This window comes from Hyperolius riggenbachi, chromosome 4, assembly GCF_040937935.1.
Source record: "Hyperolius riggenbachi isolate aHypRig1 chromosome 4, aHypRig1.pri, whole genome shotgun sequence".
NCBI lineage: Eukaryota > Metazoa > Chordata > Amphibia > Anura > Hyperoliidae > Hyperolius > Hyperolius riggenbachi.
The window spans coordinates 312,425,765-312,443,340 of NC_090649.1; the positions used below are offsets into that span (position 1 = coordinate 312,425,765).

At 42.9% G+C, this 17,576-nt stretch overlaps 1 protein-coding gene across 1 annotated transcript in view; it reads right to left on the reverse strand.

Annotated features, from left to right (window-relative positions):
* Nucleotides 1–3,873: 3,873 nt before the first annotated feature.
* TXLNB (taxilin beta) overlaps nucleotides 3,874–17,576 on the reverse strand; it is a 121,949-nt gene continuing 108,246 nt past the window's right edge. The window contains exons 9-10 of the mRNA XM_068231685.1: nucleotides 8,888–8,983; nucleotides 3,874–5,496 (exon numbers count right to left, since the gene is read on the reverse strand). Of these exons, the coding sequence (XP_068087786.1) occupies nucleotides 5,029–5,496; nucleotides 8,888–8,983 (564 nt within the window). The 3' untranslated portion in view covers nucleotides 3,874–5,028. The remainder of the gene's footprint in view (nucleotides 5,497–8,887; nucleotides 8,984–17,576) is intronic.

The window sequence follows — 17,576 nt, forward strand, 5'->3', positions numbered from 1 at the left end:
TCATTTTCCGCGGATTTTCAGCCTAATCTAACGATTTTCTCGATCTAACGGGATGATCAAACGGATTTATCTAATCGGAAAAAAAAATGAAAACATTGTACCATGTATGGGCACCAATAGGGTGCTGGTCTTTTCTTTCATGCTTTCAGCTTATCTTTGAAGCATATTGTGACATCCCCTCTTGTTTATACAAGCAGGGAGTTTTCTACAATTCTACCAACACTACCTATGCTGTACAATTCAAGTTTTCTTTCCCTGACCTGGGAGTCAAACTCCTGACCTCATTCATGTTTCTGATCGATCATTAGTGGTCCCCCAAATGGGGGTAGCACTGCATAAACAGTGGCCACAGAATTCCTAAACCATAGCAGTAGCACCTCAGTTACATCAGTTAGCTGCCAGCGCTGCTCCCCTCAACCCGCGGTGCAGTTGCGGGTATTACTGCTTTGGGCACTGCCTTTACAGCACCCCTCCCCTTTCAGGTAAATGCAAGGCAAGTCACATAGCTAATGTGTTCCTCTGCTGATACCCAGGCACCAAGCCCAAAATTAAGCGGGTTCAGCAAGGATGGAGAGGATTAAACTTGTTTCTGTTATGTCATTTCTGTTCACTCAGGGAGCTGATTTCTCTTGAGGAGTTATGTAGATGAGTACAATTCCATTTCAAGAAATAAAAAACCCAAAAGAATTTGATATTTTTATTTTCAAATAATTTTGTGTAGGTGTGCAGTTAACTGCATCAAAAACAATGTGTGTATTTTATTATGCTTTCAAGGATTACATCACAGCTCTACTCTAAAAGTTAAAAAAGTAAAAAAAAAAACACAAAACAACTTAAAAGGATCATTTGTGAAAGCAACCTTGAGAATACTGGAGCAGATATGGGTCCAGGTACATAGAAGGACGCCGTAATATATATGACCATCTACATACCGTATACCAATTGTGTTGAATTAATAACGTTTAAAGTTTTACTACACAAAACCATAACATTTTGTTAATAGAAGTGCTGAACAGATTCTGACACCTGCGTTTTCTCCTAGGAGACAATTTTTTATCTTCAATTTTAAATAACTTTACATCATTTTCAATTTAAAAAGTACCAAAAAGTAGGTGAAAAGGTACTATCAAAATTATTCTGAGTATTATCTTGCTTTCTGGAAGCTTAAAAGGCATTTTATTCACGAGTTTAAAAATATCACCTAGGAGAAAACTCAGGAGAAATAGTGAATTGCATATGGCCCTCAATGTTCATCCTCCTGAGTACTGACCTGTTAACTGAAGAAGCAAATTTCCAGTGCCCTCAGCACATTATATGTTCAGTATGGTGCCTTTTTAAAGTGTAGTGCTTTAAACTGTTTTTAATTACTGTTACTGTGGCTATATCAGGGCATTTTGTTAATGTGCTTTAAAGGATAAGTACACTTATACAGCACAATGGGCATACCCATTTGCTCCCTTGGGCCCTCCAAATTTGGACCCTCCAATTGTAGCTCTTGGATTCCTTTTTGAGGTCTGCTTGTGGAAACGGTGGGGGCCAGGAGGACATGGAAAGTCTCTGCAGGGTCCAGAGGCTTCCCTATTCTTAGGTAAGTATCTCTATTTTTCTCCTAATCCACCCCGGGCACACTTAAGGACCCTGTAAAATGACACTGAAGTGAAAATCAACTTATGATATAATGAACTGTATGTGTAGTACAGCTAAGAAAGAAAGCATTACTAGCAAAGAAATGGTTCTAATATTGTTTCCAGTACAGGAAGAGTTAAGAAACTTCAGTTGCTATCTTTGCAAAAGAGCTTTTCTGAGCTCTCCCTTCAATCAAACTTTGGTTGGGCTACAGTAGTGTTTTCTAAAGCACTTATACATCAAGACACAGCCAGAAACAGATTTAGATAAGATTTTACTGAAAGGAAAATCAAACGATCATTAGCTCTGCTTATTTTATAGTTTAAAATACAGAGTGTGACTTGTAATTACAAATATGACAAAATTATGCAATGTTAAAAAAAGCTATATATCTGAAAATAAAAATATGACACTATTTTCTTTGCTACTAATATTCTATTAATTATCCGTACTACACATACAATTCATTACAGCATACTTTTTTTTTTTTTTGCTTCAGTGTCACTTTAACCTCCTTGCTGGTCTAATTAATCCGGCAAGGAGGCAGCGCAGAACTTTTTTTTAATTTGTTTTTTTAAATCATGTAGCAGGCCCAGGGCTCGCTACATGATAGCTGCTGAGCGGCGATCCCCCCTTCGGCGATCAGAGTAAGCAGGAAATCCCGTTCAGAACGGGATTTCCTGCAGGGCTTCCCCGGTCGCCATGGCGACGGGGCGGGATGACGTCACTGACGTCATGGACGTTGGGACATCACAGGAAATCCCGATGCGCCCCTCAGCGCTGCCTGGCACCGATTGGCCAGGCTGCACAGGGGTCTGGGGTGGGGGGGCGGCTCGGCGCGGCAGGTAGCGGCGAATCGGCAGCGAGCGGCGGCGATCGCGTACTACACGCAGCTAGCAAAGTGCTAGCTGCGTGTAGGAAAAAAAATTATGCAAATCGGCCCAGCGGGGCCTGAGAAATCCTCCTGCACAGGTTACCCCGAGCTGAGCTCGGGATAACCGGCAAGTAGGTTAAGCACCAGAGCTATTCTGACTGACTCACAGCAATCATGAGGTCTGGAGCCAATGAAATTGGGTTACCGAGATACAGAGCTCTGCTGTTACTATAACAGTAAGAGCATATTTATTTATTTATTTATTTATTGTATTTATAAAGCGCCAACATATTACGCAGCGCTGGGATATGCAGCATAGGGAATAGTGTGACCACACGGAGGGGATGTTGTTGAAATCTATGCCCTGACAAGGAAAAGCAAGCAAAGACAGGACGTATATTTCATCTAGCGTCGTTTGGAACAGGTTAAGTTGCTAAACAGGAATCCAAAGTGAGAGACATTTGGGAACCTGAGGAGAGTGTGTGTTTTAAAAAATGCCAGTTACCTGGCAATCCTGCTCATCTTTCTGGTCAGTAGTGTCTGAATCACACACCTGAAACAAGCAAGCAGCTTATCTAGTCAGCCTTGAGTAAGAGACGTCTGATCTGCATGCTTGTTCAGGGCTAACATTTATAGAAGCAGTGGATCAGCAGGATAGTCAGGCAATGTACATTATTTAAAGGGAAAGAAATATGTCAACCTCCATATCCCTCTCACCTCAGGTTTCCTTTAAGGCATCTGCTGTGTAGTAAAAATTCTTGCCATTATTTTTTGGGGCTCTGTGTCTACTATGGAGAACTCTATAGTACTCTACTTTGTTTACAGTTCAGGAGCTACAAAAGAAACCAGTACATGTATGTGTGTGGGGGAAAGACATTTACCCTGTGGTTTTCATGTACTGTATATGTATTCTTACTAGGAAGGAAACATTCAATCATAGTGACTATTTTGTTATGAGATTTTTGGTGTGAATGCAAAGTCCCATTCAGTTGTACTGGGACACAATCCCTCAAAAAATGCAGCAGGCAGTGCACTTGTGACTCCATAGGAAATGGAAATAGCTCACTGCAATATCGGGCACTTTTGAAGTCTCACTGGGGTAAGCTCACACTGCTCACAATGACAACCCCAGTCAGCGGATAAGGCCCTAAAGAAGCATAGTGGATCACAGGTGAGAAGACATCGTTGCCAATAAACTTCTAATTTTTTTTTTTTCCCACAGTTAAAAGTTGGAAAAGATTAATCTGAGAATCCATGGAAAACAAAGCTTTGCTAGCAAACTAGTGCTCAGACCCTTGAAAATAAGCAGTGCAAGATTCAGGTCAGCAAGTCTCAGTCTATATTCAGGAAGGAAGACAAAATCAGCCCATGCCTAAAACTGCAATATTTTATTTAAATCCCATAAATACAGCAATGAAGTATGGCTTCCTCTAAATGCTTGGCAACATGTACACATCAGTTAATTGAACTGTTTACTGACAGTTTGTAGAATTAAAGTCCACCCATTTCAAAAATATAAAACAGGACTACCACGTTAGGTAATGCTTGCAGATATATACACCATCTATCTTTAGGCTTCTTTCCCACTAAGACGTTGCGTTAGGTGCTACGTTAAGGTCGCATAACGTGCACCTAACGCAACGCATGGTGGTGGTGGCAGAGGACGTTAGCAAAGAGCTGCGTTAAGCGGCTCTTTGATGTGTCCGTGATGCGTACTATAGTACGCATGCGCTGGTGGAGACCACGTGAGCGGAACACTCCGCATCACGTGGTCCTGCCAGTGATGTCAGCACAGTGCAGTGAATATTAATTAGCCATGTGGCTAATCACTGCACCTGTGCAAGCAGGCTAACGCGGCAAAGCCGCTCTAACGCCGTAGCATGCTGCACTTTAGATTGACGTGCAGCGTTACAATGTAACGCAACGTGGGCACTGTGAACAGCCCATTGCAGTTACATTGCTGTGCGTTGGGGAGCGTTACAGGCTGCAGTAACGTGCGCCTGTAACGTCTCACTGTGAAAGCAGCCTTAATCTATGGGAACTTGGATTTCCAAAACTAGTCAGCAGCTACCCGATCCCAGCTCAGAAGTTTGTGATCAGTACCTACTAGTCAGTAAATAAGTTGTGGGGATTAGTAATGCAGGGTAGTACTGAATAAGACAGCAAGAGCCCTGCTATGCATTTTTAAATTCATGATTAGATGGGTTTTCAACACCACCTGTAGTGAGAAAAATATGGAGGCTTCCATTTGTGTTCTCCTATAAAAAATGTCTGTCCTGCTATGTATTTTGTTTGTTTGTTTTTTGTGCATGTCCCAAACCTGGAATAAGCATGCAGCCAGCGAATTCAGATTTGAGATAGAGCACCTGATCAGCATGCTGGTTCTGTGCCAGTTTCTTTGGCTGAGGATCAGGAAAACAGATGGACATCATTTTTTAAATTGAAGAAAGCTGCCAGCCTCCCTATTCTTCTTGTTATACTTTCTTTAAAAATGACCCTTTGCCTCTTCACTTCAGTTAAAGTCTGGACTAATCTACATCTTCCATATTATTACATTCTGCTGAGGTCTGTTGTGGTTGATCCTTTGAAGGCTTCTCTATGACTGCATCTGGACAGGCTGCACCTTGTAATGACTCTGCTGTCTGCTGAGCTGTTGTAGCTAAATTGCTGGGGTCTGATCGCAGGCATTCCAGACTGCTTCCTTCTGTGGACTCCACCAAAAAGTGGCTCACCATAAAGGCTGTTTCTAGATCTTTGATGATTTTTTCATCTATTCCAGAAGGTTCTGCAATCGAGCTTTCATTGTGTGCTGTCGTGTCAATGTCCTCCTCATCAGGTAGGTCCTCATCATCCTCCACCTCTTTATTATCTGGTGTTTTGGCTTCCTTTATTCTTTTGTATAGTTCACTTCTTTCTTCCTGCAGTGCTCTGCACAACTTTTCCAACCTCTCGATTTTTACCACAAAGCAGTCATATTCTTTCGCTTTCATCGCTTTCTGTTGGAAGAAGAATTGAACCAAGAGAAGATAAATGAGCTCCATGTAGTTTAATATTGTACAAATTGATACAGTTTGCAGTATTTTTAAGGGAAATGGGGTTCATGTAATTATATTAAAGCCTAACTCCAGACACAGCTCTACCATTTGGTTGCTTAGTAATAAAAATATTTATTTATCTACAGTAAGTCCATTGTCCTTCCATTATATAAGAGAGAACAGAGGCGCCAAAAGGATAAAAGATGTTTTAAAGGAGCTTAAAAGCCAAAACTTGGTAATTAGAGGAGGCAGTGGTGGACTTACCCCCTCCAAGCAGACACAACACGACTGTACATTCAGTCTATTTATTAACGAACTCCAGATAAAACAAAGCAGAGGCGCTGAGTGTCGTTTGTTTTGCTAGATGCTGTAACTCCTTTTTCTATTGCCTGAGGAAGCGGGCGCTGACCCGTGAAACACGTGAAACACGTTACTTTGTTTTATCTGGAGTTCGTTAATAAATAGACTTAATGTACAGTCGTGTTGTGTCTGCTTGGAGGGGGTAAGTCCACCACTGCCTCCTCTAATTACCAAGTTTTGGCTTTTAAGCTCCTTTAAAACCCCTTTCATCCTTTTGGCGCCTCTGTTCTCTCTTATATAATATTGTATCCACCCTTGGTGGAGGGTTGTGACCCTTTCTACTATCTACAGAGAGTAACTTCTTATTCCTGAGTGGGGTCAGGATAATCTCCCCACCTGCCTTTACAGTGGTTGCCTATTGTGACCACAAGGGGGGGGGCCTCAGAGCTGTACCCCAACTACTACTTCACTACCTCTGATACAGAGGTCCATCCTTCAGATCAGGTGTTTTGGTGGCTACACTTGTTTTGGGTGTGAAAATTATGATGTCCACACTTGTATGACCCTTGTAAGATGGTGCCTCTGGATTTCAGGGTCTCAAGGGGTTGGCAAGGGTGTGGCCATTGGGGGACCCAATCAACATTTTGCTGGGGAACTCCATGATTTGTAGTTACACCCCTGAGCCAAGCTTCTAAAATGTGTAGTATTCACTGTTCTCCCTCTTCCCATCATCTAAATAGTATTGTCTTCTTATAAAGCACTGTGGAAATACATACTTTTGTCACTTAGACACCACGGTCGCATATCAACAGACAGGTATCTTTTATTTTTGACCTTCCTAGAGGTGCCCTCTTGTCTTTTCCAATTGCCTTCTGGGGGATGTAGCGTAGCCGGTGCTGGCACAGAACTATATACAGCAGTACTGTATGTGGAGGGGGTTAGCATAGCATGAACTGCCAGGCTGCCAATACTCAGAATGAGGGAGCTCAGGCTTCATTCACAGGACTCTACAAAAAAATATGTATTTCCACATTGTGTTTTAGCATGTCACTATTGTTGGTTATGCTCAGCTGGGGGGAGCGGGTTGTTTCTAGGCATCTCCTCAGGTACTACTCCCCTGCAGTTCATGCAGTCCTTACGTATTTCACTGCATATTTTACTGCTTACAGAAGGAACCCTAGAATACAGGATCTTCTGGACCAGATCGTAAGGACCCCTAATGTGCAGGAACAAGGGGCAGAGCCAGGAGCCACTAAGAATAGTATGTAAGACAAGGGAAGATGTGAACAGTATTGAACAAGATTGGGTCAACAACAGACAACCACTATAGTGTACTTCTGAAGATGTAATCCCCATTTTCGTTCGGGCAGTTTTTACTTTAAGTTTACTCGGGTTGCTCTTCAGATCAAAACTGGCAGCAAGAAATGCCCTAACCATTCAAATTCTAGTAAACTAGCCACTACAGTACATGGTTGCAAGAGGAGCCCAAAAACAAAACAACCAAGAATAAAAGGAGCGTACAAATTATTCTGCCTTCTTAGATCAATATTTATTAAGCAGAGAACTGTGCTTAATGTGTACCTAAGGTGAAAACATGTTAAAATGTATACATTGCTCATTCTGCTCCTGGTAAAGCTTACTAGACACAGCCATGCAGGAACGTGCACTAAGAGGGCACATGGATAGACACAGCATATGGCCAGATCTATGAACGGGAGCTATAGTGACAGAATGCCCGTTGTAAAATCTTTTCTATACCTGATTTACATTCTGAAATGTATCACTGGTGGTGACGTCTTTAGTTCTGTCAGGTGATCTCTGCTACATTCTGCTATATGTCCTTACAGCCTCTCTTTAAATGGCAGTTATTCTTTAAAGAGAACCTGTACTGAGTAAAATTATTTAAAATAAACACATGATGTAACTTCAAATGAACATTACATAGTTACCTTGCCATCAGTTCCTCTCAGAAACTCACCATATTCTTCTAACAATGATCCCTTCCAGTTCTGACAACATTTTGTCAGAACTGAAATATATCAGTTGCTGTCAGTTATATATCAGTTGCTGTCAGTTACAGCTGAGAGGAGAACTGATGTGTCTATGTTTCCCTATGGCTCAAGTGGGCGATGTTACAGTTTAACTGTGTGCTGACCAGAAAGCTGTTATGGTGTAATGGCCATTTTCAAAATGGAGGACGGAGAATTCTATTGATCACAGTGGACCAGTGGACAAACAGGATGCAGGACAGGAGAAAGAGATTGAGGAGTAGTCTACACAGGAGGTAAGTATGACTTGAGTATGGTTATTTTGATTTTTAATTTTCAGTTCAGGTTTTCTTTAAATGCAATCTCTTTCCTAAGCATACATTTTTAACTGAGATATTATCACCGTCAAAACTGTACACTTACCCTGATGAATTATTGAACATTTTTTAACAAAATATAACAATCTAAAAACTGACAAGCTGTTACAAAGTGATTTGCAACAATCTGCACAGAGGGAGGACAGAGCCCTGTGGGCTTGTGTTTGAGCATACCATTACATCAGTGCTCTCCTAAGCAGAGGACATTCAGGAGAATGGAGACCACAGTGTGGAAGAACACCGCTGCCTTCATTTAGAGTAGACCAACGTAACGCAGCACTATGTGAAGCGAACGCGGTATTTCTTTTCTGCCAAGCCATTCATCTTAATATATTCTTGTCTCAGGCATCACAGAATACTTGGCGGGTGTCAGGGACAGCTTTCAGTTTGATGCAGGTGTGTATAGAGTCTAACAAGGCACATGCAATGATGTCTGTTCTTGCCAATGTTCCAGTGACTGCAAGGCATATTGTTGCATATGCGATGATCCAGTGTTACAATGTGTCTGTTCTTTATGTTTTTATTTACTTCCCTCTGCCTGCTCTTCCTAACAAAATGTTTTTACCTGGGGTTAAATAAGGCCTGTTCTTAAAAGCAGTAAATATAAATAGCCAAGACTGTCAGGGAAAAGAAAAATGTAATCGGCAGCTCGGTTGGCCAGTGGTGATTTGATGTAACATTTCTCACCTCTTCAATCATATCCAGCAGAGCTTTATTACAGTTCTCAAAGCGCATTTTCCAGGTGTTTGTATCCTTTTCCAGTTTCTTCATCTTCTTTGTCATCTGACAAATTCACAACAGAAATTCCAGTTAGCACATAATCATAAAAACAAATGACTGGATGCTACAAAAATAAAATGAACAAGGTGTTAAAAAAAAAATCAGCACTGAACTGATCATTGTATTTTGACAAAGGTAATTACATTTTATGTGCGCTGTTCAAAGAGAGAATTTATTATAACATTAATATTCTACAATGCTGACGGCTTTTTTTTTTGCGTCAAGGCGATTTATCCTGCAGTAAAAACAATGCCTTTTGTTTTGAAATGTATAAATTGCTACATAAACTTTCACTATGCAACGTTACAAGGTTTTCATTTTGTATGTCTTGAAGCTTTATGCATTTAATATATTTCACTGGAAGAAGATTATGCTGTTAAACTTGTTTTTATTGTTCTGTTTTAATAAGATATCCATGATTAGGTTTACTCTAGTGAATGGCTTCTGTCTTCAAGCTGAGCCACTAGCCTGCTTCTTATAAAGAATACTGTATTCAGTGGCATAGTAATAACAGCCGCAGTGCATACATTTGTATTAAAGCCACTAATCTAGCTAAAAATACATGCAACATACAAATTGGTGTAATGACCACTAGTAGCAGTATTACACCCTTGTCACAAAGACATTGTATTAGGTAGTGGGCCCACACAAATGGGTGCAGCTGGATGAGAAAGACCACTGTCTCCTCTCTCAGCAAGGTGCCTATTTTGTGTTCTTGGACAACAGGGCACGTAAATATCTGAGCAATCTATTGAGCAGCATCAACTGTAAGACTTGGCGATGTTCTCCAGATTTGGGAAGACTTTGTTTTGTGAGCCCTTTTGGGTGGATAAGTGTTAATATGGGACCTACAATTAGAATTCTATCCTCTTACATTTCATGTTGTGGAGAAGTAGTTATTTCCAGAGGTATTCATCTTTAAACTTCCACTTTGGATAAGTCATGCAGTATACACTCACTTAAAGCAAAACCTTCTCAGGATTTGCAGTACATCTCAACTGGTGAAGCTGCTTAAAGTGTACCTGAACACTGTTTTTCTTTTTTTTTTCCAACTATCAATTTTTATTGATAATCAAAGTATTTTACAAAGATGAGGCATTGTAACGATTGGTGTAGCAACACAGATGTCTGATTATTGTGTGATCTGCAGAATCACCAATAATACAGACTCTATACCCGATTATGTGGTGATCTGCAGTATCACCAATAATGCAAGTATAGAAGGCTGAGATACTGAGGTGAATAGTGTTTGGTGCAACAGTAGAATAAATGGATAGATCTCACCAGAGGAGCTGGTGAGTACTATCTGCAACAACAGTGCTAGACCTCACCAGGGGAGCTGGTGGGTACTAGCTGCAACAACAGTACTAGACCTCACTAGGGGAGCTGGTTGGTACTAGCTGCAACAGAAGCTGAATAGTAACAGAACCCCCACCAGAGGAGCTGGTGGGTACTCTCAGCAAATATAACTGGATAGTTTAACTAAACCTCACCAGAGGAGCTGGTGGGTACTTTCAGAGCACCTCTCCAGTGACAAGGGCTCACTGGACAGTAGAATGGTCAGACAGGCAGAGGTCGGCAACAGAGAGGTATAGAGCAGTACAAAATCAGCAGGCAAGAGAGTAGTAGTATTTCAGGCAAGGTTCAGTAACAGCGTTGTCTCCGCGTGCGCCCGCGCGAGACAGCGACCCTATGAGCACAAGACAGTCCCGTCCCCGCCGTGTTAGACGCCAGCGGAACGGATGAGGCCTCAGCACATGGCACAAAAGTGGCTATGGAGACACCCTGCATGCCCGCAGCCGCAATACCAGCGGATGTTACAGTACCCCCCCACCTCTAGGCGTGGACTCCGGACACGATCCCCCTGGTCTGTCAGGATGCAAACCATGAAACTTTTCCCCAAGGTTGTCTGCATGAGACATCACAGGGAGGGAGGGAGAGGGATGGGCACAAGCGACCTGGATAAGGAGACAGAGGGAGATCTAATCTCTCTCAACCTGGATGGTAGACCCCACACTATGTCACCTGGTATGAACTCCCATCCCTCAGACTGTCTCTTCTTGTCTAGTTGAGTGGAGGCTACAGGCGAAGCCTGCTCATCCCGAATTTCAGCAGCCGCAAGAACCACTTTCTTGGGAAGAATGCCTACTGGAGTGGCGGGCTGCACTGACTCAGGCTTGAAGCATCTAGACAACGCATCTGCTTTAACGTTTTTACTACCCGGCCTGTAGGTAATAATAAATCTGTGTGAAAAATAAAGACCAACGAGCCTGTCTGGGAGTAAGACGCTTAGCACCATCAATATACTCTAAGTTCTTATGATCCGTATAGACTGTTATCGTATGTTCAGCCCCCTCAAGCCAATGTCACCACTCCTCAAACGCGAGTTTGATGGCCAATAGCTCACAATTCCCAATATCATAATTTCTCTCGGCGGGAGAAAACTAGAAAAAAACGCACATGGATGCAATCTGCCCTGTAGGCCAGAATGCTGGGACAGCACAGCCCCCACTCCAATCTCTGAAGCATCCACCTCCACGATGAAGGGAAGGGACACATCCACATGTCTCAAGATAGGGGCAGAACAAAACAACTGTTTGAGTGATGAAAAAGCAGCTTGTGCCTCTGACGACCAGTTGTAAGTATCTGCCCCCTTCTTGGTAAGTTCAGTAAGGGGTGATACCACAGAAGAAAACCCCTTTATAAACCTTCTGTAATAATTGGCGAAGCCAAGAAATCGCTGAAGTGCCTTCAAACCCAAAGGTTGAGGCCACTCCAGGACAACTGATACCTTTTTGGGGTCCATAGACAACCTTGCTGTAGAGATCACATACCCCAAAAAAGGAACCTCCGAAACCTCAAAGAGACATTTTTCTATTTTGGCGTACAGGGATTTCTGCCGCAACTTTCTCAAAACTTACTTTACATGTTCCCTGTGTTCAGCCAAGGTAGGTGAAAAAATGAGGATGTCGTCCAAATAGACGAGGACAAATCGCCCCAGAACGTCCCTGAAGACCTCATTAATCAGTTCCTGGAAGATGGCGGGTGCGTTGCACAACCCGAAGGGCATAACGAGATACTCGTAGTGCCCGTCGGGCGTGTTAAACGCCGTCTTCCACTCATCACCTTCTCTTATATGGATCAGGGTGTATGCCCCCCTAAGATCAAGTTTGGTAAATACACCATCATCAGTAATCTGAGAGAATAAATCGTCGATCAGGGGCAGAGGATAACGATTTTTTACTGTAATCTTATTCAAACCCCTGTAATCGATACATGGCCTAAGGCCACCGTCCTTCTTTTTTACAAATTGAGTAAAGCATGTTGCCCCCATCTGGCTGTCACTGCCCACCTTCTAAATTCCGCTGCATACATCTCGACAGTGCAATGCCCTTGACTGAGGGTCTTAAGCTTCCTTTCTGACGTTAACGTTAAATCGGGATCATCATATATAACTGCCATTGCTTCAAAGAAATCCTGAACAGATGCCAAGGCCTCATGAGTATCGGGAAGACTATAAGCCCATGTTTGTGATTCTCCTAATAATAAAGTTTTTATTAAAATGACCTTCTGACTCCCGGACCCCGATGCGGTAGAACATAATTCAAAGTATGAAAGGCACCGATTTTTAAAACTCTGAAAATCGGCCCTATGCATAGAAAACCTCCCTGGAAGAGGCAACCTGGGTTCCAGAACAAAAGGGATGACACTGGTGCAGTGTGTGTTTGAATGTTTTGCATCACCTCAGATATTTGGCAAGTCTGAGTCTGCTGGGTGTCAACCAGGAGAGACAACTGATTGGCAGCCGTGATCATCACTTCAACATGACTGGCCAGTGTATTCATGGTCATTTTCGGTCTGCTGTTCTGTAACGATTGGTGTAGGAACACAGACGTCTGATTATTGTGTGATCTGCAGAATCACCAATAATACAGACTCTATACCCGATTATGTGGTGATCTGCAGTATCACCAATAATGCAAGTATAGAAGGCTGAGATACTGAGGTGAATAGTGTTTGGTGCAACAGTAGAATAAATGGATAGATCTCACCAGAGGAGCTGGTGAGTACTATCTACAACAACAGTGCTAGACCTCACCAGGGGAGCTGGTGGGTACTAGCTGCAACAACAGTGCTAGACCTCACCAGGGGAGCTGGTGGTTACTAGCTGCAACAGAAGCTGAATAGTAACAGAACCCCCACCAGAGGAGCTGGTGGGTACTCTCAGCAAATATAACTGGATAGTTTAACTAAACCTCACCAGAGGAGCTGGTGGGTACTTTCAGAGCACCTCTCCAGTGGCAAGGGCTCACTGGAGAGTAGAATGGTCAGACAGGCAGAGGTCGGCAACAGAGAGGTATAGAGCAGTACAAAATCGGCAGGCAAGAGAGTAGTAGTATTTCAGGCAAGGTTCAGTAACAGAGTCAGATAGTCAGAAGTACAGAATCGTATAGCAAGTGCAAGGTCAGAGGTAAGCCAGAATCATACACAGGTAATCAACAATATAACAATAACAATAGTCCTAGTCTTGTGTGAAATCCCTGGTTTCCTCCCAGATCAAAGCACACCAGATACTAGTCTAAGGTCTGAGCGCTAACACTGACGTATTCGCAACAGCAGACAAGCTGCGAGTGACCAGCAAAGGCTTATGAAGCTGTGGAGAGCTCACAGCCGCGCCCATCTCCAATCAGCCAATCCGAGCGCTGTGAGTCTCCTGTGACGTCAGCTGACCGGTAGGTCAGCTGACGCGCCTTCTCCCAGCACAAAGGTCCCGTCTCGACAGCGACCCTATGAGCACAAGACAGTCCCGTCCCCGGCGTACTAGACGCCGGCGGAACGGATGAGGCCTCAGTACATGGCTCAAAAGTGGCTCCGGAGCCACCCTGCGTGCCCGCAGCCGCAATACCAGCGGATGTTACAGGCATATATAAGAAAAGAAATGATACACAAAAGTAGGCTCAGCCTGCATAGAACCAATAAATCAAAACAACATTAACAGGAACTCAGTGAATTATGCAAAATGAACATTGTACCCATCACATCTATTATCATAAAACTACTAGCCAAGAATCCATATGTTGTTTGTTAAATTAACCACTTAAGTGTATCTGGATGACTATAGTCATCCAGAAAGAAGCTCCTTAAAGAGCAACTGTCAGGCTACAAAAGCTAATTTAAACCTCTATTCTCCTGTGTTAAACAGTTTAGAAGGAAGCCAAAAAGGCATTACTGAAGATAAAAATCTCTCTTACATTTGATGTGTGCTTATCAGCAAAGCTGTTATTCCCAAGCTCTTAAGAAGACGCAAGCCGCATTCCATACTGCAAAGCATTCTGGGGCTCTCCCCTCGGCTGCTAATGAGAAGTTACAGGGTCAAGTAACAATAGCATGTAACTCAGTCCAGCGCACAGCACTGATAAATCTCCCGGCAGAGTACACTGCAGGAGTCCGCTATTGTTCCTAGCCACATGGCTAATTAATATTCACTGCACACTACTGTTATTCAGTACGAGCTTTTCTGTGATCAGGAAGCAGGGAGGACATGACGACACATTTGGCTTCATAGGAGACAGACAAACATGGAACCTGCCATGAGCTGTCAGGAGCATCATTCTCTGCATATACTATATAAAAATTCTGTGAAATCCAAATGTGGACAGTGAAATGCATATGTAATGTAAGTACAGCCTATATTTAGCTACTGATATATGTGTTTATTTTCTCTGAGACCTTATACCTAACAGCTCCTCTTTAAGTCTTACTGGACGCGTATATGCGCCCAGTGTTACAGCGGTGGTTGCACGTGCATGCGCACGCATGGCCCTCGTTCCCGGTGGCATTTACGTGGTGGCGATTGGTGAAGGGGAACAAGTGTTCCCTGAGCCCAATCACAGTGCCTGAAATGAATGGACAAGATCCTGATCAGGGGCCATGTCTATTCATAATAAAGAAAATAAAAGAAAGTGTAAAAAAAAGTAACACTTCCTGATAACCCAGGAAAGTGTTTGCAGCGCTATCTAGTGGTAGAAAAGTAAAATCTCAGTTAGGATACATTTTTAATTAATAAAATGAATCCCTTCCAAAGCCCTCCCCACAGTTTATAAACAATAACTTCGAAAAAAAATAAATTAAAAATAACACTTTAAAAAATATATATAAATAGTTGCCTAAGGGGCTTAGTTTTTGTTTTTTTATAATATGTATGTCATGAGGGTATATTACTGTTATTGTAGTAAATAATGACTTGTAATTGTTGACCGCATACAAAAAAACCCAAACACAAAAAATCCACCTTATATATTGTCACCATACATTGTATTAGGAACATAATTTAAATGTTGTGATAGCTGGGATGAATGGGCAAATAAAATGGGTGTGTTTAATTTATAGTAGCATTGCTTATTTTAAAACCATAGGGGATGGAATTGGAGAAATACTTTATTTTTTATTTCTTTCTTGTTTTCCCCTATACAATGCATAGAAAATAAAGCAATTACTGAAAACAATTATTGGCCACAAAAAGCCTAATTCGTGGCAAACTCCCCCCCCCTCCCCCCAAGATATAGATTATTCAGGTGTGAGAAGCAGTTAGGCCAAAGTTATGGCCAAATGAATGGGAAGAGCGCTGACAGGTGGAAACGGCTCTTGGTTGTAATGGTAAAATAGACTGTGGTTAGATGTACTGTCCTGTATTTGTATTTTCTGTTATGTGTCATGATTATATACATCATGGGTGTCCATTAGGTTGATTGCGATCTACCTGTAGATTGCGATCGCCTATTTGGTAGATCGCGGCCCTGTGGACGTCACGTGTCACATAAAATTTTGCGGCTGACAGCTGTATAACGCAGCTGATTGGCTGCGTCCCATCAAATTCTGCTGCTGGCCAATAGGGAAGGAGGGAAGGAGAGAGGCAGCACGGCCGAAATGAATGGCTGGGGGCGTCGCCGGGCACAACACATCCACACACTGCCCTCCGCCGGAGTGTTCCCTCAGCCGCCGCTGCTTATCTGCCGTCCAGTGAGCCCCTGAGGCCTACATGCTGTGCCCTGTTGAGATGCAATGGATTTTGCGTAGGTCAACTCCTGCAGAGATGTAGGGAGTTAGTTCTAGACCCTGCATATTCTGGCGAGCAGATGCTATGAGCAAATGCTATGCTATTTTTAATTAGTCACTAGACAATTAGGCAGCCAGTATATAGTCTGTTGAACCTGGATAGAGCACACATCTCTTTCTTTCTCCTTGTTGTGCAGTTATGATTATATACATGTCTTATTTACTCACGGATAAGCCAACCTGCAGATAAGCCAAACTCCCCTCTACACATACTATACCCTCAAAAAAAAAACCTGTTCAAACAACTACCCACCCTGGATGGCTACCAGATGAGATAAAACGGAATTCACAAAAGAAGCAGATGTGTCCCCCCCAAATAGTAGCCAAAGATGTTTGCCAATATCTAGTTTACCTCTTTGGCAGAAGCAACTTCAAGTAGGCATTTGCTATACCGATACGTTTCATCAGGTCTATGGTTAGAGATGGCCCAAACCTCCGATTTGCAGTTCGCGAACCGGGTTTGCGAACTTCCGCAAAAAGTTTGGTTCATGTGAACTTTCGCGAACCGCAATAGACTTCAATGGGGAGGTGAACTTTGAAAACTAGAAACACTTATGCTGGCCAGAAAAGTGATGGAAAAGATGTTTCAAGGTGTCTAACACCTGGAGGGGGCATGGCGGAGTGGGATACATGCCAAAAGTCCCGGGGAAAAATCTGGATTTGATGCAAAGCAGCGTTTTAAGGGAATGCTAAATTGCAGGCCAAAAGTGCTTTAAAACATCTTGCATGTGTATACATCATTTAGGTAGTGTAATTAGTGTATTGCTTCACACTGACAGACCAAACTCACTGTGTAACACACCGCAAACAGCTGTTTGTGTAGTGACGGCCGTGTTGGACTACTGCGCACCATGGCGAGATTGCTCCTTCTCACTCAGTGATATCAGGTAATGTCTGACTGCCTTATCAACTTTCAATGGTTCTTTCTCTAACATAGTTAAAGCTTACATCTATTTATTAAAATTACTTTTTCTGCTGGCTGTTCACTGCCTGTAACGAGAATCTGTTATGGAGGGCAAGTCTGCCATTGTGATCACGGGTAATGACCGGGGAATCAGGGTTCGATTCCGGTCCAGAGTTGGAGCCTGAGAAATGGCTACCACCACACATCCAAGTAAGGCAGCAGGCATGGCAATGCACATCACGAGGTAGTGACGTCCGGAGGTGGGTGCACTGAACACAACAGGTAGGTATATGCAGTGATGAGGTGGATGCACTCAACACAACAGGTAGGTATATGCAATGATGAGGTGGGTGCACTGAACACAACATGTAGGTATATGCAGTGATCAGTATTACAATGTGCACCTGTCACACACACAGGTAGTCACTGAATGTGCTGGGCCTTGCTGGCAGTGGCACACACACAGTATGAATTAGCAAGGCTGTCTATGCAACACAAGTGTCAGTGGGACACACAAACACTAGTGATGGGCGAACATCCAGATGTTCGGGTTCGGGGGGGTTCGGCCGAACATGC